The following is a 26,253-nucleotide window of genomic DNA, read 5'->3' as shown; positions in this document are numbered from 1 at the left end:
TCATTGGTTACCTATGTTCGGGTTTTAAGAATGTACTCACATTTCGCCGAATCGAACATTTGAATTTGAAAAGTCTTCCCGTTTAGGTCGTTCAATGTGTGAGATGGTGGTGTACAGTAAATTTTGAAGATATTGCAGACCTGAAAACATTGTTTTTAAAATACAAGGCAGGTGATTTTCTTAGAGACGAATTCAAAGATTGTGATCCAGTCGACGATGCATTGCTGGTGAAATGGATGAAATGAAGATACATATTGGTCTGTTTGGATTCACGGGTGCTGGTACAATGTACATGTAACTCGTACGCCTCTTACCTCTACAGTCTGGGTTCGAACCCGCCAAGAGTCGACTGGGTTTGATCTCAGACCACTAATAAACTAGTGGTCTGAGGTTTGATTAAGAACATTAACCAGGTATGTAAGTAAGAAGGGTAGAACTCTGCTTGACCCTGCCGAACAACTCTGGTTTCCCCGGGTTCTCAAGTTTCCTCCTGCTTCATCAACACTAGTATAGGGTACCTAGGGTGCTTCTCCATGACGACCATTCAACAAATTTTCAAATTTACTTGGACGACTTAGTTTTTGAGATGCTCTTTTCACGGTTAGACGGGCGTGTGCATTAGCCGCATGTGTGACTGTAGATACGTGTGTCGTACTGCACACCATACAAAATTACCTTGCGAGATTACCTTACTATACCAGTGTATTTTCACTCAATGCCCAAAAGTCATTCGTTCTAACCAATATTGATTTCGATAGTTGCTTTCACTATGTAAATAAACAATTTACCAAGATTTATGTGTTATCCTTTCGTGTAGGGTCTATGATTTTAATAAGCACTTGTATAAGTACATACATACATACATACATACATACATACATACATACATACATACATACATACAGATAGGAAGTGGGGGAGGGAAAGAGAGAGAGGCGGACAGTGATAGACAGAGGGGGGTAGAGACATCGAAAGAGACACATACATTTCCATCTATCAGAATCTGATTTTGTTGCCATAGATGATAACCTGTCAAGAGAAGAGTAATTACATCAAACAAGATTTCGTCGGTGAGATCTATGTGACGTTTTTTATTTTACATTTGACTCTGATTTATATCTCGGTTTTTCGGACACAAATTAAAGACACTGAATTTTGCAAAGATGTTATAATGAAAATTCCATTACAGCCTGCCAACTGTTATCGTCATATTAAGCAAAACACAATTGTATATTGAAACAAATTGAGATTATTGAACAGACACCAATTGTCATAAATACCCATAGCAGCTTCAGGTAGAACGTCTTTGACTTCTATTAAAACATGTGTCAATGTATAGAAACAGTGAATGACTGTACACATCAACGAAGTGTCTGTCTTTAATTTTTTTCGTATCAAATCTTGCAAGATTAATAATGATCTAGTATGTCAATCTGGAACACAATAACTTCAATAACTTGAAAACAAGGTTTTCAATCACATAGCGATATATTTTGTGTGTGTGAAAAAAACAACTTTCATTTTGATATGTTTCAGTCTGAAAGTGCAACTTGCCAAGGCAGATCAAAGGTCAAGGTATTGTGACAGTTATAGGTTTCAATTGGATTGTAGTTAAATCGGGTCAAAGGAGAAAGTTGGAATCCTACATACAGCTACAAACTGAACTACAAATCATCATGATTGATGGAAGTAATATTTAATTGTATTATTTGAACTGTCTCCGCAATGTGACATAAGGCTTCAAAATGAATACATTGAATCTCAGAACACTATATATGATGAAACAGGCAGACAATAGCTATTCCAGGCTCAGATTAATACTTGACGTGCCTGTTTCACTATTTTTAAAGATACAACTAGGATACGGAAAACAACAGAACCAGTCGTTGCGAACAGAAATAAGAAACGTTGAGGCAACCTAGTTTTTAGCAAACGATTAATTTTGCTATAAATTACTTAACTGGCCCGAAGCAATGAATGTGACAGTCTCTACACAAAGGATCTAGGGAAATATTGTCCCCAGCGCGACATCTATAGCCCCCTTCACCGGTTCATCAGACATTTTGATATTTGCCATTTTGGAACCCCAGATATGCTTCAGGGCAAGGGCGAAAAGGAAAAAATAAATAGTTGAAATAAAGAGGACAAACAACATACACAATCTAATTTACATCAGAAATAGTGAAAGGTCATCGAAAGACTGTGCATATCATACAAATTTTCTTTTCCCGAAGAACAATTTCAATTGATAACAAACAGGCTTCCCACAGACCAGTCGTTATGGAAATACAGACAACACCACACTCCGGCCGACAAGCAGGCACTGTATGTGTACACACGTCACTCCTCTGCCCTCCCCCTAAACGAACCTTCACAAATGCGACACCAAGCGTTTATTTATATATGATATAAACTATGATGAAATTTAAACAATAACGGTGACAGCACTTCGATCGATGTAATGTAACAACATGATTGTAAACAAATTAAAATACTACCAGAAACCCAGCACTTATATAGACTAAATTTTCATCAACTTATCAACATCTCAGTAGTAAACACAAAAGCTGTTATCATTGAAGGAGTGAAAGTGTTCCGTTGGAATTTGGTAAAAAAATGCGAATTCAAATTGAAGTTCGGGTATCGCACTGACGAAGCCCCTCCCCCCCGAAACGAACGAAGTTCACTTATTGAACGTGTGTGACATTGTGCGATCGTCCCCAAGCTTTTATGACAAGGATTGTTTGTATCTCTAACACCCAAGTGATGACAAAGAGTACTCATAGAAACTATAATCATCTTCATGTTTCTCTGCCTCTCCTTTTCTGCCTCTCTATCTTCATTTTGTTAGAGTCCTGGTAACAAAGCCCTTTCCCAGCTTCTCCACACAACTGGCATGTTCTCGCTTCCCCCCACTTGAATAACTTCCGTCATGAATTGAAGAAATGCTTTGATCGTTGCCAACGCCTTGACTATAGATGACGTGGAGACAGTCCAGACAGTGTCACTTGCTTATTCTTGCCAGAAAGGGGACTGTTTCGCAAAATATTATTGGTGGGTGAAAATACTATTTTTTATATTTAAGTCGTCGGAAAATTTGGGTCGGTCGGATAATGAGGAACAGAAATTAAATAGAATCACTAGAAGGGATGTTTTGTGTGTTATCTTTATTGTGCCTATCTCAACATGAAACCTATCCATGGTGATCAGGCTCTCTGGTATTGATACATCGGTTACGAGCGTTTGCAAGCGAAGACAAAATCTCATGATTGATTGTAGGTCCTCACCTTAAACCTGTTAGTACTACCTCTGGATTAAATTGACCTCGAATTCTCATGTACAATGTATAAATATTGGTATCTTAATATGATTGGTTGACCAACTACAAATATAATACTCCACCCTTACAGCTAGTTCATCTTTAACGTTTTTGTTAAAAACACATCTATACAGTGACCTTTAATATAAATATACAAAATGCATTATTTAACAAGTTCAAGCTACGAACAGCTACACATAGGTAATTCCATCACTTCAAAAAAAATAACAGTATTATTTTGTTGCTATTCCCTACTCACAATTATATTATTTTATATAACTCATCCTTATTCAAGAAACTTGCATTGCATGCGCTTCTAGATATCATGGCTTAGACTGCGCTGACATTTTTGAACTCACCTGCGTATCATCAACCATGATATTTTTCGGGAGACTTGGTTTTGATTTAAAAAACTTAAAGACATTTAAAATTTGTGGCCATGTATTTGGTTCTTGGCTAAGGTCATTTGAAAACCCTTCTATTTCCATAATATTCTGCTCAATAATTTTGTATGCGTCGTGATCCTGAACAATAAACGCAACGTATGTCGGGAATTTTATGGCCCTTTTAATTTTATGCCTCAAATCTGCTTCAAACTGTTTTGCAACAATATCTTTCTCAACTAACAATGATGCAAATGTATTATCGGGTTCTCCATTTTTCAAGAAGGCAAGAATTGCAACGACTTCCAAATCAAATTTCTTTAATTTTTCGACACATTCCCTTAGTATTTCTAACACATCGTGTGTGCGACGATACTCATTGATACGATCTCTCTCATCGTCGGCTCCAATGTCAGGCTGTTTATCTGGTGAACTGACAATGGCAGAAATATCTGTCAATACCGTAGTGTTCTTCTGATTGCTTCTGAAAATTAAAATGAAATCACAAAAACAATCAAACGAAAGTAATTGCGACGTAGCTTTCTTTGATATTAAATAAATTATGTATTCCGCTTCAGCTTACTGAAGACACACAAAAAAGGTGATACAATTTTGATTTTTTTTCATGGGAGTATCTTGTCTATAGGAGAACATTTTATGGAAGGTTTTTTCATGGGAACATTGTTATGTTCATGAGAATGTTCTCTTCAGACGCTTTGGAAGAGTCTTTTCATGGGATTATTTTTTTCAGAGTATTTTATTCTGTTTCATGGGATCCGGAGTAATTTCATGTTCTGTCCCGGTAGCTATTTTAAATTTAAATACTAGTAGATGCTATTTTCATCGTGAGGCAAGGTTGAGAAATTTAAGCACCGTTGTCACCTGCACTCTAGCGGTAGGTTTAAAGACCACAAGCTATAAAAAAAATACTCCCATGAAACGACTCAGGGGAAAACATACTCCTGTGGAAAAAATCCCATGAAAAGTACTCCAATGGAAAAAATACTCCCGTGAAAAATACTCTCATAAAAATACTTTTATGAAACAGACTTAAACAATTATATTTTTCTTGGTAAACTAACGAAATGGAAAAAGGACAGGGCAACATTTTATGTAACTATTTTGATAGTTTGTGACATAAAACTTGTAGTACAATTATAAACAAGACGAACTATATCAACCTTGAAACTCTTTCGACAATTTATTGATTGCTTTTTAAAATGGATTAAAAACAGACTATGAAGAAAATATCTGGGCGATTCTTCAACAGCTTGAATTATCATATGTTTTATATTTATTTAGGTTTTATATGTATTTCGGAACTTAAAAGTGGAAGGAGACGCTTTTTGTTGAAACTTTTACGACCAAAGGGACTGGCAACTCAACATAATTGCCTTCATGCTCAACAACTACTAGGTACTGGAGCAAGGAAGCACCAACCGTCAATTTTCACTATCTTTCTTCAATACCGTCGCTACAAAGAATATTAATTATAAGTATTTTTTTCGTAAATTAAGTTTATGAATACATACCCTCTCTCGGATTGGGATTTGGGGTTGTCCGTAGCTCCATTGGGTTCAACACTTTGGTTTTTCTGTAACGGTGGATCAATAGTCTTTTCAACGGGAACCCATGTGACATTACCGTTCGGCGTTTTGTAGGTTGTTATTAAAAGAATCATTGAAAGATTTTCCTGGCATTTCTTGTAAGGCAAGGAACTTTTCAACCAACTTGGAGGAGATCCACATTGATCTTCATGTATCTTCTTTTCACGAAGTAAATCAACGAATTTCCCATCAATAGCTCCGTTACTGAGAAAAGCAAGAATCGATACGGCTTCGTGTAAACGTGACTTAAACTCCGACTTCCATTCTTGTACCATAGCGAGTGTTTTGTCTGAATAACGTCTCTTTGGAACGTTCGCATCATCTTCGTACCCATAGGTTGGCTCCGGTTTAGTAGTTTTAGGCATCTCTTCACCCAACTGTGGTTTAGTTGACATGTCGACGCCTTTTACATCTGCATTACTCTCTACAGCTCTTGCTTCTCCTTTGCTGTCAAAACTAATGAGAAGAAGATATAGCAGTGTTCACGTTTTATTTGATATAAGTAATAAGCGAGGTTTTAGTAATGGGTTTTCACATAAGCACGTATACCGACGGTCAACTACGATGCCCTGGTTAATGAGATATCCATATGCAAATATGGACGTTTACCGTGAGTGAACACAACCTAAACAACAATACACACTCAATAGTCTGTTGATAATATTTAACGTCATTGAAACCATCTGTAATGCTATATGCAAATCTTTCGATTCCACCAATCAAAAATAGTGGTTTGGCTCAGACATTGTAGGGACCGATGGTTTTAGAAACAGGTTTTCTCTCAACTTGATAACAACGCCATCGCAACGTCTTTGGCTAACGTTGTCAGATACAGGCATGCAAATTATAATGAGATGTCAATTGAAATATTGAAGTATGGGTTAAATCATCATGAACATAAAGTTTGCACTGTATGAAGACAAAGAGTAGAAATGTATGATGGGGAAGGGCGCTTGGAGACTTCTCTAACGTCTAATATTTTACTGTCCTGATAATTAGAAAGTACGACGCATAGAAATAAAAGATCGAAATATTCTCGGCATATAAACCGTACGTCAATCCTCATTCCACATGCATTCGTAGGTTTTCTAACCTGGTTACTTTCAAAGTGAAACTAAAGAATGGTAAAAGTACTATTTATGCTCTGTTTTGGTTCCATGAATTTGACAAATCACTTTTATGGCAATCTTTATTTGTCAGAGGCGAAACTGGAGCGTAAAAGTAGTAAAACAAAGTTATAGATGTACTTGAATTCAACGAGCTCTGGTGATTTCTCCCCAGAACGCAGTCGAGCACCAATCTTACGCAACCAAATCGTACCAGTACATCGTATTTGCATATCGATAGCTTTTCGTCTGCATGTATCGTTCGTATACGCTTAGGTGAAAACCCACCAGTACTAGTATAACATTTACAAAAAAATATGGCACGAGTTCATTCATAGACTCCACACGTAGGGTCTATTGTTCATTAGAGCTCTTTGAAGGAGAAGTGTAGCTGATGGAACTATCGTAAATTATTGATTCATTTTAAAATAGTAAGACTGGTATGAACGTTTAATAATTGTACTCATTCTGTAACTCGACTCGGTTTGTGAAAACAAAACGACGAATATCTTGTAATAACAGAGTGGGTACGTGTTAGTTTTACGTCTTTTTATATGAGAGAGAGAGAGAGAGAGAGAGAGAGAGAGAGAGAGAGAGAGAGAGAGAGAGAGAGAGAGAGAGAGAGAGAGAGAGAGAGAGAGAGAGAGAGAGAGAGAGAGAGAGAGAGAGAGAGAGAGAGAGAGAGAGAGAGGGCTACTAATACGGTTAATAATATGGATTTGGGTAAATAGTAACTTTCCAGGGAGTATTGACGATGGCTGAGGATTGTTTAATTGTGTGTTGTCACTTAGCCTATTATCCACCGTGTGATCGTTGGAAGTGTTAGCCCCTAGGTAGCGATGACTACATCGTGATGAGGTCACATAAGGGCATCTGCGCGTGATTTCATTGGTTACCCGTGTTCGAGTTTTAAGAATGTACTAACATTTCGCCGAAACGCCCAATTGAATTTGAAAAAAGTCTCCTCATTTACTTTTATTTCAAACACAAACTGGTCGTTTAAAGTGTGAGATGGCGTACAGTAAATTTGAATATATTGCAGACCTGAAAACATTGTTATTAAAATACAATGCAGGTGATTTTCTTAAAGACGAATTCAAAAATTGTGATCCATTCGACGATGCATTGCTGGTGAAATGGATGAAATGAAGATACATATTGGTCTGTTTGGATTTACGGGTGCTGGTACAATGTACATGTAACTCGTACGCCTCTTACCTCTACAGTATGGGTTCGAACCCGCCAAGAGTACTAGTCGGCTGGGGTTTGATCTCAGACCACTTATTTTAGTGGTCTGAGGTTTGATTAAGAACACTAACCAGGTATGTAAGTAAGAAGGGTAGAACTCTGCTTGACCCTGCCGAACAACTCTGGTTTCCCCAGGTTCTCAAGTTTCCTCCTGCTTCATCAACATTAGTATAGGGTACCAGGATGCTTCTCCATGGCAACCATTCAACATATTTCCAAATTTATTTGGACGACTTAGTTTTTGAGATGCTCTTTTCACGGTTAGACGGTCGTGTGCATTAGCCGCATGTGTGACTGTAGATACGTGTCGTACTGCACACCATACAAAATTACATTGCGAGATTACCTTACTATACCAGCGTATTTTCACTCAATGTCCAAAAGTCATTCGTTCCATCCAATATTGATAGCTTTCACTATGTAAATAAACAATTTACCAAGATTTATGTTATCCTTGATGACTTTGACCCTACCCTCTCGTGTATATGCATTTAATAAGCACTTGTATAAAGTTGTACCTAATAAATGCAAATTCACAATTCAAATCAAGTGTGTGTGGTGAGAGAGCGAGAGAGGCACACACACACACCCACCCACACACACACACACACACACACAGACGAACATAGACAGATAAACAGACAGACAGAGAGCGAGCGAGGCAGACAGACAAACCGATAGATAGATAGGAAGTGGGGTAGGGAAAGAGAGACGGACAGTGATAGACAGAGGGAGGTAGAGACAGCGAAAGAGACACATGCATTTCTTTATATCATAATCTGATTTTGTGTTACCATAGATGATAACCTGTCAAAAGATCTAGAAGAGTAATTACATCAAACAAGATTTCTTAAGTGAGATCTATGTGTCGTGTTTTTATTTTCCATTTTCTCTCATTTATATCTCGGTTTTCCAGACACAAGGTTAAGACACTGAATTTTGGAAAGATGGTGTAATTGAAAATTCTATTACAGCCAACAGTTATCGTCATATTAAGCTTTATAATGATCAGGTATGTCATTCTGGAACACAATAACTTCAATAACTTGGAAACAATGTTTTTCATTTACATAACAATATATTTTTGTGTGGAAAACTACTTTCCCTTTGATAGGTTTCAGTCTGATAGCCGAAGGGGCAACTCGCCAAGGCAGAGCAAAGGTCAAGGTATTGTGACAGTGTCTGTTCAAAAACCAGTTCCAACCTGTTCATATCTTGTTTATCTTCTCATGCTTTCGTGAGAAATCAAAATTACCGATGTCAATGCGTTATAAATAAAGTTCACGTTGCTATGGTAACTTGTGATAATATACAGCATATTGTGTTTTTCTTCTATTCCATAACTTTCACGAAAGCTGTCTTTTATCAACGGAATTTCGATGCCATCATACTTCTAAAGTTGACATGCTATTAAGTAAATGTACTAATGATCACGAAATTTCTAGAACCTTAATTTTGCAGCTATTAGAACAAAGTTTGGCTGTACTATTGTCACTCCAGCTATCTTCAAAGGTAACTAATTATTCATTCATCATCCAACAGGCTTAGCCCAATAACAGGACGACCTTGATAAAATACAATAAATGATTGAACAAAACGTGTACCATACATCACAATAACAATTATACTTTACATCTACACAATGAGGAAAATACAATAAACATAAAGAAATTCAAAATTAAGTAAAATTACCCGTCTGTGTATATTAACTCTTTCAATTTTATTTTACAATCAGCAAACGACGTAAAAAGGTCAATGCCATAAGGATACAGACTATTTAAAAGCCTCATAGAGCGCGATACGAATGCATGTTTGGACAGATCCATACGGTGGTTAGGATGCCTAAAAAATTCCTTAAATCTAAAACACTTTGGAGGAACATAAAAAATTAAACTTATCAAGAATATCGGGGCAAATAAATCTAGAATTCACACATTTATGGACAAAACACAGGTCAAGAAATTTACGTCTAAGAGATAATGGAGGCAAATTAAAAACGCCGCATAATTCTGAGTATCGATCTGACCCATACACTTAACCCCGCTTAACGCACATATATTTAATGAATTTCTTTTGGACCCTTTCAGAGTATTCTAAATTTCTTCTGACATATGATATATACAAAGTTCTCAAGGTTTGCACGTTGTCGAAATTCGAGTAAATACGCCTTATAAATCCAAGCATTTGAAATGACCTTTTGATAATATGATTAATATGTTAAGAAAAACATAGGTTATGAGTTAGGTATACTCCTAAATCTTTGACTACTTGTACTCTCTTGATTGGCTGTTCATCAAGTTTATATGTATAATCAATCACCTTAGACATAGTTTTACCTGAAAAAGTTATAATATTACATTTACCAATGTTAAAATTGAGCTTCCATGATCTACACCATTTAGCAACGAGACTAGCATCAGATTGAAGAAGTCTGCAATCGTAATCAGACTGTATTGACCTACAATATTTTGAATCATCTGCATATAAATACATTTAGTTGAATGTTTGATGACTGTTGGTAGGTCATTGATATACCCTTGGGGCACGCCAGATGGAACATCATATGTATGTCATATGATTCGTTGCCCCTAAGGACAACTCTCTGTTTTCTATTTTCTAAGTATGAATGCTTTCGAGAAATCTGTATATACACTGTCAACTTGACCACCAGACTCGAACACATCAATAATTGAATTGGTGTATGGTATGAGATTTGTTGCCGTTGATTTACCAAAGAAAAAGCCGTGTTGTAATTGATTGATTAATACAGCACTTCACATACCATTGATTTATTAAAGATAATACCCAATGGCACACTAAGCTCATCTGCACATTGCACCAAAATTGTCCCTGGAATTATATCATGCCCGTAGGCCTTATTACAATCAACCGCCTTCAATGCTTCAGAAAATTTGATATTGCTTAGTGTATCATCTTTGAAAACCCGGGCAAGAGGGAAGAGATGAATTTTCAGTATCACTAACATATGTACTCTGAAAAATATCTGCTGAAAAGGTCAGTGATTTCTTCTAAATTAGAACACTCACTATCACCATACAATAAAGAAGAAGGAAATGATGACTTTTGTTTACAACGTACGTGTGACCAGAACCTTTTGGTGTTGACAGCAATTGAGCTTTGAATGTCCTTCAATCAAATAACTTGAATAGGCATTACGTTGGGTAATTTTAAATTGAGAACGCAGGTTAGAAAACCCTCTATAATCTAACTCTTTGCCCGACTTCTTAAAACTAATGTGAGCTTTAGTTTTCACTGTCTTTTATAGCTGCATATAACAAGTCATAGTATGTACTAACACAGTCTTCAATATCAAGGGAATCTAAAATGTTCCAAGGTATATATTGCAGCTGATTTTTCAGATGTTGAAAGTCAGCTTTCCTATAATTAAACACTACTCTAGCGGCTGATTCCACTCCCTTATCTGCTCTACAAGACAAAAAGCATTCAAGTGCTGCGTGATCTGACTGTATCACCCCCTCACATGCACAGACGGTCACGCCGCTATCATTTGAGCATATTAAATCGAGGGTATTCTGATTGCGAGTAGGATATTGCGTTCACATTCTCGCCAAGCAATATCAGGGAGATTGAAATCGCCAAAGACATAAACAAAATCACTCTTATGTGCTAAAGTAAGAGCACGACTGATAGAACTGTCAAGAGAATTAAGTTTCTCAAGTGGGGCATCCGGTGCAATATAAACTACACATAAATAGACACTGTAGCGATGGCAAGGTAGCTTTACATGTACCGTAGCCTGCGGGGGGGGGGGGCAAGGGGGGCAGCTGCCCCCCTGAGATTTTGGAAAAAAGCAAGAAAAAAGCTACTTTTTGAATACATAGCGATGCTATTAAAATCGTTATTTACGTGACGATTCCTAGCAAGCGCGATTTCAAGTTATAGTTCACTAAAGTGACTGTACACTGCTGACTCCTGGCTAATATGTATCTTATATCGCTATTGTACCCTGGCTTAACTTTGAATAAAAATGTGTCCAGTTAAAAATTGTAACTTTTTGCAGCAAATTAAACAATTCTTTGTGCGGCAAAGTACAAAAGAAGTGCATTTTCCGCGAGTAACAGTAGTCTTGAAAGTCTCCTTCATTTGAAGATAGCAAGTCGCAATTATATTGTCAGCGAGTAAAACTCGAAAAAAAGACGGGAAAAGTCGTTCAACGTGAGGTCGCCTGCTCTGCTGCATGCAGTGACTCAGAAGATCGAGCGCATTTACATCTTGTTCCTTATATTAAAACATTTCATACTGATAAAACGGTAGATCTCTTTTTGGAATATTTGGTGGCCCTGAAAACTATTAAACTAGGTATGCAGTTTAAGATCCTCTATTTGAAGATACTTCTTTCAATAATTGTGTTCGACGTTGTCTTTCAAATTGGTTAAAATGTTGTTTGATATACTTATCTCATTGCACACTGACACTAGCGTTATTCCGCAATTCAGTTTGAAGCGACAATTTGCTATGGAAAGAATGGCCTTGAATTTGTAAACAGAGCTGTACCTTCGACATCAAAATCCAAACTTCAATTTCCATTACAATGATAATGACAAGGAGAATTCACTGAGTTCACCTTGGGTTCCGACATAAACGAGACCATAACAGTTTTGGGAGTTGGGTAAAGAAAATGATTATTTTGTTGTTACTTACTTGAGAAAGCACCATCCATTTTTCTTATTTTGAATGTGACATCTTTTGGGCAACTACTTTGAAAGATACGACATTAGGCCAGAAAAAAATGAAAAAGCTGTTCAACCTATCTACCCATATATTTTTTCTGGTGATGAGCAATATATTCTCATGCTGGCTTCGCATTTTTTTTTCAAAATTAAGGATATTCATTTATATTTTCTGAATAGTACATGTAACAATATACATTTGAGTCTATTCCAAATAATATAATATCTTATACAGTGGTTTGATTGGCTCTGATGTTGAATACAAGCATGAATTGAGATTAAATATCCAATGTGCACTAAAAAGAATTGAAAAAAAGTTTACCCATCAAAAGTCTGAAAGTCTTGAAATGTTTTGCTCTTTATTTGGGATTTTTTGGAACCAAATTAAACTTCAGGAGAAGTCATTTACCATGTGCACATCCGCATATAATATCTTTCAGCTTTGCCACAAGAAAATACACTTTCAAATAATATGTAATGCATAGCATATAATTGTTTCAATTCTGGTATTTTATTATGTCTATGGTTTGATATTTTATGCCTCTAAATGGCCTCCTACACTCTTATTTTCTAATTTTTTTTCACCTTTGGATTTGTCTCCTTCCAATGCATCATATGATTTTATATCTCCACTGTAGTGTAGGTGACAGAAGGGGTGGCTAAAATAATGCTTGAGTTTCAATTGGCGGGGCTTCACATTTTTTGAGAAGAGAGGGTGGGAGGAACTACACCATTTGTTTAACCGTAAATTGTTTACATTTCCTAACTGTAGCTATGCAGACAAATTGCATGAGATCAAGATGACTGAATAAGTTCTATCTAAACTCGACCTGAAATATTTTGCTATCATTATATATGGTTTGTTTTATCCTTGTCAAGCATTGTGAAAACATGAAATCGACCTACTTACCCAATATGATGGGTTAGGTTACCCGTTGACCAGCATTTTATATGATATTTAATTGCGTATGCTAAAATATATATTATGTAAATTGCATGCAAATTTATGTAAATTATAACTTTTCTAAATTTTAAATGCAAGATTGCACCAAGACAAAGTTCTGCCCCCCCCTTGGCAATTTGGTCAGGCTACGGCCCTGTTTACCCATATAGCTTCTAAGCCTTCTACTTCAAGTTCACGTTTGCGTACACTAGGGATGTTGTTATTAATCGCCAGCAAAACTCCGCCACCCCTGGTCTTTATAGAGGAAGTAGAATCCCTGTCCTTGCGGCGAATATTGTAACTGTTATGCAAAATTTCCGAGTCACATACTGATGGCAATGAGATCATAGGTATTATCACTGAAGAAAAGGTTAAAAGAAGTTAGTTTGTTACAAATACTCCTTGCATTCTGGTAATAAACTCTCATTGATCCCTTTGAAATGTAGCAGTATGTGAAAGGCTATTGTTAACAGGTGCATTATTATGACTAAGATCATGCCTTTGTTGATCCTCTCCATGATCAGAATAAAATGACTCGAATAGGGTTGGTAGCGAACAGCTTGTACAATACCAGTCATCATTAAACGCATCCCATAACTTGACATATTGATGGTCAGGTATCCTTTCGCATTTCGTGTGAAACCAACAGTCACACGTTGCACATTTCAGACCATATTGGTTTGCTCGAACTGGTTTAGAGCATAGGCCACATGGAAATTTAGCAGGACCAGGATTGACATGGACGTCACCAGATAAAATTATACAGACATAGTGTGAACTATTGAAATTGACATTAATGTCCAGGATGACGTTTAAACTCGGCGTATGGTTGCGGTAATAAACGATTCTCGCCTTTGAATAATTTATTATACATGAACGAGTTGGACAATGAAAGGCATTCAAACCAGGTGAATAAGCAGGTTGATGAAACGAAACTGAACACACTGATAAAAATACCAATGTTATGTCACAAAATAGATACATCGTGAAGGCTGCGTTCCAATGACAAAGTCAAATTCATAGTCAGGGGTGAATACAATACTTATTTTGACGAGAAGCTTTTTGACTTTTTGCTTGAGGGAGTAAATATCAGCACACTAATAATCTTGAATCTATATTCCTCCCCGACATGGCCACTTCTAGTCACAGTTACGTACTTTCTACCATAGCCAGGCTCCTCACAATTATCGTTCGCTAACACTTAGAAACAATTCCGACAGAAGTAAAAACTCTAACACTCAAAGCACTGGTAGATTTCAAAGTCAAGCTCAATTCTAAGTGAACATTTTTCGCAGGTAATAATAGATGGTAATACTAAACGTGTGTTTAGTATCAGTAATGGTGATAGGTCTTGTTCATATTTCGTCTGACTTGTATATTTGTTTGCTAAGACTCATTTCTTGTAGTCTTGGACATACTTATTTATATAGCTACCAAAATGGCAAACAATAAAAAAAGTACGTAGTGTCACTTGTTCGGTCGCGATCGGTTGGTTTTGGTTGCAAAAGTATTGACATATGTTACACAGGGATGTATATCCATGGAACCGTGACAGTTTCCATTGGTACAGAATGTGTCAACAATATATATGTGACGTGACGTCAGACCATTACTCATCCGGATACCAAAATCTTGAATTGTGTTTTAAGAACGTTGAAGTTTACAGTTTAAAACAAAAGATACAAAAACTAGAATATGTACAAGACTACGTAAATTCGATGACGAGTTGTCGAGCATTCTCCAAAACAACCAAAAAGCTATTTCTGAGCACTGCAGACTTCAAAATTTCACTGCATCTATTATCATTCCTTAAATGCCTTATATTTATTGTAAGGTTGTGACTCTGTAATGGACTATGTGATCATAAATCCTGTATGTTATGTGATGTTATGTTATGTTATAGATATAGGTGTGATTAGGTGTTTACATACGACATAATGATTGGGATGTGTTTAGTTTTAATTTTATTATAATTATATATTCCTGATCAGGTCATTCAACCTCAAATTCTTAAAGTCTATCTGCCAAAGAACGTGTGTTTAGTATCAGTAGCAAAACATCGGTTTGTAATTCCTTTGTTTTATCGATATTCGACTAAAATGGCTTTAATCGCTGTGCACACGAGAGAGAGAATTGAAATTGTGTTCTTACCGAGTTTTACTAAACTACTAGTATGTTCAGAGAACCGAACAGAGAGACAACCTAATAAACAGAGGCAGACAGACGGGGAAAGGGAGGGAAAGAAAGACAGAAGCTGGAGACGGAGACTAGAGACAGAAAGACTGAGAGATAGGGTTACTGTAACAAACACAGACATATATAGAGGGAGAGAGAGCAGATGGAAGGAAGAGCAAGAGAAATGGAGAGAGTGAGAATGCGGGAGACAAAAATTGAGATAGGGAGAGGGACAGAGAGAAGAAAGAGGAACAGAGACCAACTAATAAAACCGAGACATAAAAAGACAGAAAGACAGACAGACAGACAGGCAGACAGACAGACAGACATACATACATGAGGAGACAGTCAGATAGGCTGTTGAATAGCTAGCTCTTTCATTTAACTGACAGACAGACAGACAGACATACACACATACATACATACATACATACATACATACACAGATTTCAATCAACTAGACAAGCTTTCCTTTCTTAAACATTTATTGCCTTTATTTTTATTTTATTTTCCGAATATGAAATATCTGCCTGTTCTCGAGTACAATAACATCACCATGCAACTTTTAACACCATTCTTTCTTTCTTTTGGAGAAAACAGTATGGGGTATTTAGCTTTTAATATATATTGCTTTTAGTGTCAGATGAAATAGCAGAGAATCATCAAATTTAATAGTCTGAATTATTGTCAGGGTTATTCAGTTTAGAAAAGGTGATAACTTCAATTTACACTAAGTGACATGTTGGTGTGGTGAGAAGCCAAGATTCGACAACATGCTATAAGTCTAACCCCAAATTTAGAGCAAAGGGCATAATGATTTGACTGTTATATCATCGGGGACATATATTGTCTTTAAATATAACACGCGCATGGTTGTGAACAATAGTCGTGCCAGGTAGACTAACAAGAAAGCCCAAATGGCTGATCAAGTGATTCACTGCAGCTCAGCAGTGTAATTAAAACAGCTTACAGATGAAATGGTTTAAAGGTTTAAAATGTAACTTAAATATGTAGTGTATACTCAATGTTTGGTTTGCCTTGATTTTAATATTTTACTATAATAATGATATGTTCTAGTTATACAATATGAGAAAAAACAACATATATTGATAAAAAGATTGATGAAACCACTACTTGAACCATGACGTATAACGTTGCAAGGCTTCAGTAGGTAGCTGTCTGTAAAGTTGTCAAAAAATGCTACAAACAACATCTGATGTATTAAACTCAAGTAATACTTATGCTTTTTAAGGAAATTATTTTTTCACATTATAATGCTAATTTTTATTTCAGAAATCAAAAGAAGAGGTCAATAATACTATATATAGTATTGTGAAAGGATGACTGTTGGACTGTTTAAAAATACCAATATGTTATTCTGTCACACTTTTACAGAAACCGTTATCAGTTAAGATGATGTTGTTATTCTACACAAATAGACTTATCCTCAGACAAGTCATACTGCAATATGTTTGTTTTACATTCACGTACTTGGTGAAGAACTTCTCAATCTCATCGTTTTAGACTTCGCCGACATTTTCGAACTGACTACTTCCGTTTTGACAACTGTAATATTTTCCGGTAGACTTGGTGGTGATCTATACGACGAGAACCACCTTTCTGATACTTTCCCAAGATTATCTCTAAATTTATCTATATCTTTAATATTCTCCTCAATAATTTTGTACTTTTCATCACCATGCTTCAGAACAATGAATGCAATGAATTCTGAGAATATGTTAGATTTCACGATATAGGAGCATACGTCTGCTGTAAACTTTTGTGTAACAATTCTTTTCTCTACAAGCATTGATGCAAATTTATCATCAGGTTTTCCATCCTTGAAAAAGGCAAGAATTGCAAATACTTCAATACCAAATTTCTTGAAGATTTCAACACATTGCCTTAACATTTCTAATACGTCAGGTCTACGACGATATTTAATGACAGGATCACTCTCTTCTTCAGTTGTAACATTGGATACTTGACCTAATGCACTGCCAGTAGCGGGAAATGGTGCTGCTACTTTAGTGTAATTCTGAGTGATCATGTCTTTTCTGAAATAGAAAAAGAAATTGCCAAACAATCAAACAAGAGACAATTTGCGATTTTTATCTTCGGTACAAACGTACTCAGTATACACATAAGATAAAGGAACGAACAAAGGATAGTGTGACGATTTAAGGTGTGGTCGTGTAATTTTGTTAGTGTGTAACATCTCTGACTGCCAAAGAAATTAGAAGATTGTAATTATAGCAAATAAGTGACTGTCATACCAGCAAAGGAAAAGCCTTGTTGCTGGTCTGTTGTTTGGTGGTCTGAGATAATATAATTACAAACGTGACTAACTCTGTCAACCAAATTCTTCTGAATAGAAAAAAACAGACTACGGAGCAAATATTTGGACGTTTAGTTTCCTCAACAGCTAGAATTCCTGTGGCTGTTATATTTATTTCGGTACATATAAATGGAAGGAGGCAAATCTTGTCGAAAAGATGGTCAACAACACAAGCAACTCAAATGATTACATACATGCTCAACAGCTACTACTAGGTACAGGCGCAAGAAGCAGAAACTCTCAATTTCTACCACCTTTCTTCAATATTCACGCGTTTAAACCAGAATTTTTGTAATTATCGTTCCGTAAGCTATGTTTATGAATACATACCCATTCTCTAATTCGGGTTTCGGCATGTACGTAGCTCCTTTGGTGTCAAGATTTTGGTCATCCTGTATGGGTGGATCAATAGACTTTTTAACCGGAGCCCACGTGATGTTACCGTTTGGCTTTTTGTACTTTGTTATGAAAAGAATCATTGAAAGATTTTCCTGGCAATTCTTGTAAGAGTCGCTACTTTTCAGCCAACCTGGAGATCCACCTTGATCTTCTTGTATCTTCTTTTGACGAAGTAAATCGGCGAATCTTCCATCAACAGCTCCGTTACTGAGGAAAGCAAGAATCGCTACGACTTCTTGAATAAGTGACTTAAACTCCGACTTCCATTCTTGTACCATATCGAGTGTTTTCTCCGAATAACGACTCTTTGGGACGTTCGCATCATCTTTGTATTCATAGATTGGCTCCGGTTTAGTTTTACGTGTCTCTTTATCCAACTGTGGTTTAGTTGGTTTATCGACGTCTTTTACTTCTGCTACTCTTACTTTTTCTTTGCTGTCAAAATAATCAGAATTTCTTTTAAGTGTTCACATATAAGCTATAACAAGCGAGTTTTTAATATAACATTAATTTAATTTTTAAAAAGTTGGCATGATGAGTTCATTAGAGCTCCAATGAGAATTAAAAGCCTAGAAGATATGTTTGCATCTCTACGCCAAACGCATTAAACAAATTCCGCCATCTTCTGGGATTCTGCTAGGACGCAAATTGAACTCTTGAAATAACTTAAAACCCCGATTTCACTTCTTGATTTAGGAAAGGCATGTGGTAACAAAGATGGAAAACAGTACTTTACCTTTAAAACACCTTTTGGTAATTTCAAATTTAGGGAAATGGTTTAAACAACAACAACAACAACAACAACAACAACAACAACAACTACTACTACTACTACTACTACTACTACTACAGCAACGACGACAACAACAACAACAACAACAACAACTACTACTACTACTACAGCAACGACGACGACAACAACAACAACAACAACAACAACAACAACAATAACGAAACATACCCAGTGTCCTGGGGCTTTGGGCTGTTAGATAGTATGACCGGGTTAGTAAATTTTATACTCACTCTAGTTCAATTGCCGATTTCATTTCTTGACAGATTTGATGTCCTTCAAATGCACCTTCCATGTATTTCAGCAAGGCTTCCTTATGATGAATTTCTGGTTTGGTATTCCACGAGAACACGAGACCTTTTTTTCCTGACAGATATTCTCGACTGAATTGTGAGGCTATTTTGTGTTGAGCCCACCGAGATATCAATTCTGTTTTGTCGCCATAATGTTTATCATCCACTATGATTACAATCACCTTGTCATCTAAAGAAAATGTGCAAAAATAGTAATTGTAAAGTAAAATGGCAAAACTATCAATCGAGTACTGCCTTTCATTGATGTTAGTTGTTTCTTGACAACAATTAGGACATGATGACAACACATTCAGAGAATTGACACACACTGAGACTGCATGTTTTATGTACATTTTGGTGTGTTTTGGTATGTTTACACCGTTCATGACTGTACGGTACATGTACATCATGTCTCCCCGCCCTCTACTAGTCTGCTCTAAAGGGGCTGATCGGTGTGAGGGCGGCCATCACGGCGTACCTTACAGACATCGTTTCTGTCATGTGCATACCCATTTATACTGACTGTTTGAGATAACACTATTACTCATTATACATCTAATATAAATAAAAAGAGCTTATATCGTATAGTCGTGCCATTTATACACATGTTCAATTAGCAACATAAAATTGTCCGCTTTCCTTACCGAATAAATATTTAAAGAACATGATCTGAGCATTTATACAATCAAATGGCAATTTTTATGCCCGAGTTTTCTTTAGCTGACATTGTAAAAATACTACATGCATGAGGGGATATAATTAGCATAATTATTGGCAACAATCTAGATACAGTAAATACATGTATGCTCCCCCCCCCCCCAGTCTGGCTTTTTACGACAAATATTGTCGCCATTCAGTCATCATCGTGAAGTTCATGTACCATTTAGTGATGTACATAATTAAACTAAAATTAACATTTGTGCCAACTTTTGATTGAAAAAGTCCATGTCTGATCAGACCACTATAGAAAATGCTAGCCAGAGGTACACATGAAAACTGAATATTTTGGGTCATTTGACCTTGCATATTATAAATTTCAGGGTCAGAGTCTATTCAGACAGTTCATCGTGAATAATTGTTTTGGTGTGTATGGGGCTCATGCATTTCAGATGTACATCTACATGCACAGGTGGAGACACACACACATACACAGACGGCTGCCTTGGCGGAAGGTAGTTTTCCCCCTAGCGGGCTTCGCCATTTCGGGAATAGTTACATTGACTAAATGATTACATTTATATTGAATGAAATTTTTAGGTTCATTACACATAAACAAAAACATACCTGTTGCATGTTGGAGAGCTGTGTACATCTTGGTGTACCCAATGCCTGCTGAGGGTTCGTTGATTGAGAGACGCGATTCATTAGCATTGACCACAAAAATTGCCATATCTGGTTTGTTTTGCCGGGTCTTGATGTCATCTGCTTTGGAATCCATTTCTTTCAAGGCAAAATACTCCACCCCCGCTTTAACCACCGTGGACGGAAGGGAGAACAGATCACGTTTGATGTCTTCAAGCTTGACTAAACGGTCACAGTTGATCAGTAGGATATTGAGCGGTGTTGATTCCATGTTGAAAACTGAAATAAATTGATATAATAAAAAGTTAAAATAAATATTAAAATAAATATTCTATAAAGATTAATATGACCACTTTGTAGTGGACACGACATATGCTATCTATTTCTAATTCTCCGCCTGTAATACAGCTGGTGATAAATCTTAGAGCTTTCTCATTCCACTCACATATTGTATAAACAAGCCATACAAGCAACATTCACATGCTTCAACTAAAGCTGAGTACGACGCCCACGTATGTATGATCGTAATCCATAGTATTTGCCGAGCGGCCATTCCACAATAGACTGATCATTTGATAGGGTTTGTGTTCTCTTCTCAGCTCAGTATAAGATATGGAAATCAAGTTGAGGACAGGAAGGTCAATCCAATCACCACATTCATTGCACATAACATGATTCATTGATTTACTAAATTATTGATTCATTTTGAAATAGTAAAACTGGTATAAACGTTTAATAAATGTGCTCATTCTGTAATTCGACTCGGTTACGTTTCTGAAAACAAACCGACGGATATCTAGTAATGACACAGTGAGTACGTGTTAGTTTTAGGTGACTGTTTTTAAGAGAGAGAGAGAGAGAGAGAGAGAGAGAGAGAGAGAGAGAGAGAGAGAGAGAGAGAGAGAGAGAGAGAGAGAGAGAGAGAGAGAGAGAGAGAGAGAGAGAGCTGACATGCCATAGAGAACCTTTATATCATGTGAGATCAATCACTAAAAAATGTGTTGGACGTCCCATACAGAATTTCTTAAAAATAAACAGCGAGATTTGACAGTTGTTGACTTCAAAACATGCCAAAATTCAGTTCATAGTCCAGAAAATGGTGCTTATTTTAGGAGAATTTTATGCTGAAATCGGATTGCAAATAATTGTAGTCGGAATACTCTCATCATGATCAGTGGCAGGGGATAGTGTTTGAACAATACAAGGTTAATTTTGGTCTATGTACAACCGACGTTGTTGACTGTAGTGTAAATGATTGAGTAGGGGCGTGACCATACGCTGTCTAATCAGAATATGTACTAGGTAGAGAAAACAATCCGTATTTTTATGAATATACATTTCACTCTTAAAAACGTTCGTCATCTTAGTACATCTGTTTTTACATCTTAGTAGGGATAAAATATTGACATAGTAGGTATCAAAGATATCAAACTGAATGTGGGAAAGTGTTCGCTATGTTATATATGTGTCCGTGTACGTACACGTACGTCAATTTTTCACATAATATAATCACCTCTCATAACTAGTACTGGGGTTATGCGTGCTATTAATTTTCAATTAGACTCTTTTGTCTTGTGTCATAAAACTAGAGATATCTGGTTGTTCATCACTTCTGTGCACGTAGGTTTAGTTGACTTCATACAAACATCGTCAGCCTTAATGTTGTATTCAAGGATATTAACAGCAGTAAAATTGTAAACGCTAGTTCTCTTTCCTCGATAAACTGATATTTGGGTCAACTTACCTTTATCGTATCAACTTGACAGAGTTTAAAGACGCTACTAGCCTGGATTTGGGTAAATAGTAACTTTCCAGTGAGTATCGACGATTGCGGAGGATTGTTTAAATGTGTGTTGTCACTTAGCTATTATCCACCGTGTGATCGTTGGAAGTGTTAGCCCCTAGGTAGCGATGACTACATCGTGATGAGGTCACATAAGGGCATCTGTGCTTCATTTCATTGGTTGCCTGTCTTCGGGTTTTTAAGAATGTACTATCATTTCGCCGAAACGCCCAATTGAATTTGATAAAGTCTCCTCTTTTAGTTTTATTTCAAACACAAACTGGTCGTCCAATGTGTGAGATGGCGTACAGTAAATTTGAAGCTACTGAAGACCTGAAAACATTGTTATTAAAATACAAGGCAGGTGATTTTCTCAGAGACGAATTCAAAGATTGTGATCCATTCGACGATGCATTGCCTGGTGAAATGGATGAAATGAAGATACGTATTGGTCTGTTTGGATTCACGGGTGCGGGGAAGAGCAGTTTTGTTAACTCACTGATGAAATGCTTATTAAATGACGACAGGGGACGTGCGGTTAGAACTTCCTTCGGAGGAGAAGGTAAATGTTTGCATAAAGCCGCTCAGAGAGAGAGAGAGAGAGAGAGAGAGAGAGAGAGAGAGAGAGAGAGAGAGAGAGAGAGAGAGAGAGAGAGAGAGAGAGAGAGAGAGAGAGAGAGAGAGAGAGAGAGAGAGAGAGAGGCATTTGACATACTTATATTTGACTACTTTTTTGGTATGAATAAAGTGGTTTTTTATCATGTCTCCACAGGCAATATAATCCTCGAAGAGTACTTCAATGAGTATGGTTTTATACTGTTAGACACCCGTGGATTTATGGATTTAGAAAAAGGTGGAGAACAAGAGATATTGGATATATTGTATGGACGCGTAGAAGCTGGAGATGAGGTTGAACGTGGTAAGATGCGTTTCACCTAGTTTAGATATTGTTAAACACAATCATCATCTGTAGTTGCAGCAATCAAACATATTCGTATTTGACTGAGATAAAGAAACCAGCAATGCAGTACTATTCTTTATATTATTTTTGTATCCATTTTACAGAAAGTAAAGTTACGGAAGACAGTCCGATTGTCATTGAGCCGAATACACCTTTATCTGATCAACTTCATGTTGTATTGTGGTTCGTCAACGCTACAGATGTAAGACTTACACAGGGACATTACTCTGATAGAATCAAATTTGTGAAAGATTATCTTTTCAAACTTGGTAAGTGATATAAATTCAATTACAAAAATGTGTCTAAAGCTAATTTAAGTCTTTCTTTTTAAGGACAGCAACTACTATTGATTATGGTTGATAGTTGGACCTGTGACCGGTGAAGAATTGTTGCTGGATAATTGCTGTGAAACTGCTTTGAACGAATAACTATCATAAAATGCTAATATTAATATAATTTTAAATTGAAAGATAAAGCAGTTTGATGATTAGCTAAATGCCACATTCCATAATCGACCAAAGCTACTCTACAGAGAAAAAAGTCTTCAAGAATGTATCGTGAACGTTAACCCTGCCTAAAATGTTAGGTACGGGTATCCGCAGTGACCGAGTTTCTTGTTAAATTTGCAGGTGTAACTATAATACCAGTTGTCACTTTTACTGATACAATTACAACGGAACCAAAACAGAGAAGTGAAATAGGAAAACAGGCGAGAGAACTGTGTGGTAAATTGAGGTCGAAACCTGCTGTGTTCATAACGAATTATTTGCCAGAGGAGTCCAAGTCGAAAATCTACGAGGAGTCGGAGCAGCGAATAATCCTAAATCTTGTAAAAGATGCTCTGGTTCTTGGTGAGAGATCTGTAAAAACCCGTCAGGTGAAAAGGGCGCTCAACATTTAAAACTGTAGCTATAGTCTGTGAAGTCAAACATAGACTATATAATTTTGTACATGTATATGTGTCCACCCGTAGATGATTTATTTGTATCATGAAAACATGGATGGTTTCTTATGAAAAATAGAGAGCAAGTTAGATATGGTGCTTAAATAATAATGACAATATTCTCTATGCTTTCTTACAATAACTTCATTTATTTCAACCAGTCCTACCATGGGCTAAGTAGCGTTCGTCCAATCAAATGGTAACAACCAAAGTGACACGGGGCATATTTGTCGACGTCGTGTCTGCTTATCACCTCAACAAGACAATTCAAGTGTTGAATTGCAAGACCAGACGACTATTTACAAAGAGAAGACATTCACTTTCAAACAGTTGTTCAGAGTGATTCACTGTAATGTTTTCCTTCAAACACGTTTAATAGTTTTCAATTCGAAAATTGTCTGGCTTGTCGGTGGCCGGCCGAGTGGTTTCAATGGGTATGTAACTCGTACGCCTCTTACCTCTACAGTTTTGGTTCGAACCCACCAAGCGTCGGCTGGGTTTGATTTAAAAAAAATAACCAGGTATATGTAAGAATGATGTTGCTCAGTTTGACCCTGCCGAACAACTCAGGTTTTCCCCGGGTACTCTGGTTTTATCCTGCTTCATCAACACTAGTATAGGGTATACTACCAGGATGGTGCTCCGTGACAACCATTCAACAAATTGCCAAATTTACTTGGACGACTTGGTTTGTGAGATGCTCTTTTCACACGATTGGTGAGTTAGACGGGTGTCACGGTGTGCATTATCGTATGTGTAACTGCAGATACGTGATACGTGTGGTACCGCACTCTATACAGAAATACCTTGCGCGATTACATTACTCTTCCAGTGTATTTTTTTTCACTCAGTGTCCAAACGTCATTCGTTCCAATTTCCAACCCAAATTGATTGTGATAGTTTATTTCACTATGTATTTCCTTTGTAAATAAACAATTTACCAAGTTATATATAACAGCTGTCATTACATACGAAGTCACAATTTACTTCTTATGAGAATAACGAGACCACATTGGAAATAAGTGTTTTTAAAAATAATTTTATGTGTTATCGGTGATTTTTATACGTTGTATTTTAATATGTATTTGCATACATTCTATAAAGTTTTACCTAATAAATTCAAATTCAAAATTCAAATCGAGTGTCTATGAGTGGTGTGAGAGAGAGCTTGGCAGACAGACAGACATACATACATACATACACACATAAATACATACATACATACACACACATATATACATACATACATACATACACACACATACATACATACATACATACATACATACATACATACATACATACATACATACATGTATACATACATACAGACAGACAGACAGAGACAGAGCGAGGTAGACAGATAGATAGTCAGTCAGTCAGTCAGTCAGTCAGGAAGTGAGGGAGAGAAAGAGCCAGGGGCATTGATAGACAGGGAGATAGAGACAGAAATTCTGTTGAGGAAGTTATGAAATAGAAGAAAAACAATATACTCTCTATTATCACATGTCACCATAGCAAAGATAACTTTATTTATAACGCATTGACATCGGAACGTTTGATTCTACACGTCTGGCGATAGTCATGAGAAGATAAACAAAATATGAACAGGTTGGAACCGGTTTTTAACAATACCTCGACCTTTGCTCTGCATTGGCAAGTTGCCCCCCGTCGTCTGTCAGAACGAAACCTATCAAAACGAAAGTCGTTTTTCGTAAATAAAATATATCACCAAATTGCTAGAATCCTAATAACTTTGCAGCTATTAAAACAAATTAAGTTTGATTGTACTATTGTCGCTCCAGCTATCCTCAAAGGTACATTACGGCGATACGTTTCCTTCATATTTCGTCTGACTTATATTTTTGTTTGTTAAGACTTATTTCTTGTAGTCTTGGACATGCCTATTTGTATAGCTACCAAAAAGGTCAATCAATAAAAAGTGTTAGTT

General features: G+C 36.6%; 2 protein-coding genes across 2 annotated transcripts; one reads left to right on the top strand and one right to left on the bottom strand.

Annotated features, from left to right (window-relative positions):
* Window positions 1–349: 349 nt before the first annotated feature.
* On the top strand, window positions 350–25,386 carry LOC144438927 (uncharacterized). The gene is made up of 5 exons (XM_078128154.1): window positions 350–413; window positions 22,661–22,960; window positions 23,171–23,317; window positions 23,464–23,628; window positions 23,989–25,386. Exons 2-5 carry the CDS (start codon window positions 22,690–22,692, stop codon window positions 24,258–24,260), a joined length of 855 nt encoding a protein of 284 aa, XP_077984280.1. The 5' UTR covers window positions 350–413; window positions 22,661–22,689; the 3' UTR covers window positions 24,261–25,386.
* On the bottom strand, window positions 15,971–22,486 carry LOC144438926 (uncharacterized). Its single transcript, XM_078128153.1, has 5 exons — window positions 22,360–22,486; window positions 20,598–20,894; window positions 19,254–19,503; window positions 18,162–18,665; window positions 15,971–17,550 (listed from the first exon to the last, which is right to left on the bottom strand). Exons 2-5 carry the CDS (start codon window positions 20,884–20,886, stop codon window positions 16,977–16,979), a joined length of 1,617 nt encoding a protein of 538 aa, XP_077984279.1. The 5' UTR covers window positions 20,887–20,894; window positions 22,360–22,486; the 3' UTR covers window positions 15,971–16,976.
* Window positions 25,387–26,253: the final 867 nt, after the last annotated feature.

The sequence above is a fragment of the Glandiceps talaboti genome, chromosome 8, assembly GCF_964340395.1.
Source record: "Glandiceps talaboti chromosome 8, keGlaTala1.1, whole genome shotgun sequence".
Classification (NCBI taxonomy): Eukaryota; Metazoa; Hemichordata; class Enteropneusta; family Spengelidae; genus Glandiceps; species Glandiceps talaboti.
The sequence above is the reverse complement of the archived record's forward strand: the minus strand, read 5'-3'. Positions and strand labels throughout refer to the sequence as shown.

Coding starts and splice junctions, on each gene's coding strand:
- LOC144438927 (XM_078128154.1), top strand. CDS start 22,690: ATGTGTGAGATGGCGTACAGTAAATTTGAAGCTACTGAAGACCTGAAA. Junction 22,961..23,170: donor AACTTCCTTCGGAGGAGAAG/GTAAATGTTTGC, acceptor ATGTCTCCACAG/GCAATATAATCCTCGAAGAG. Junction 23,318..23,463: donor TGGAGATGAGGTTGAACGTG/GTAAGATGCGTT, acceptor TCCATTTTACAG/AAAGTAAAGTTACGGAAGAC.
- LOC144438926 (XM_078128153.1), bottom strand. CDS start 20,886: ATGGAATCAACACCGCTCAATATCCTACTGATCAACTGTGACCGTTTA. Junction 18,666..19,253: donor AAATCGGCAATTGAACTAGA/GTGAGTATAAAA, acceptor TTATTTTGACAG/CAAAGAAAAAGTAAGAGTAG. Junction 17,551..18,161: donor AAACCCGAATTAGAGAATGG/GTATGTATTCAT, acceptor TTTCTATTTCAG/AAAAGACATGATCACTCAGA.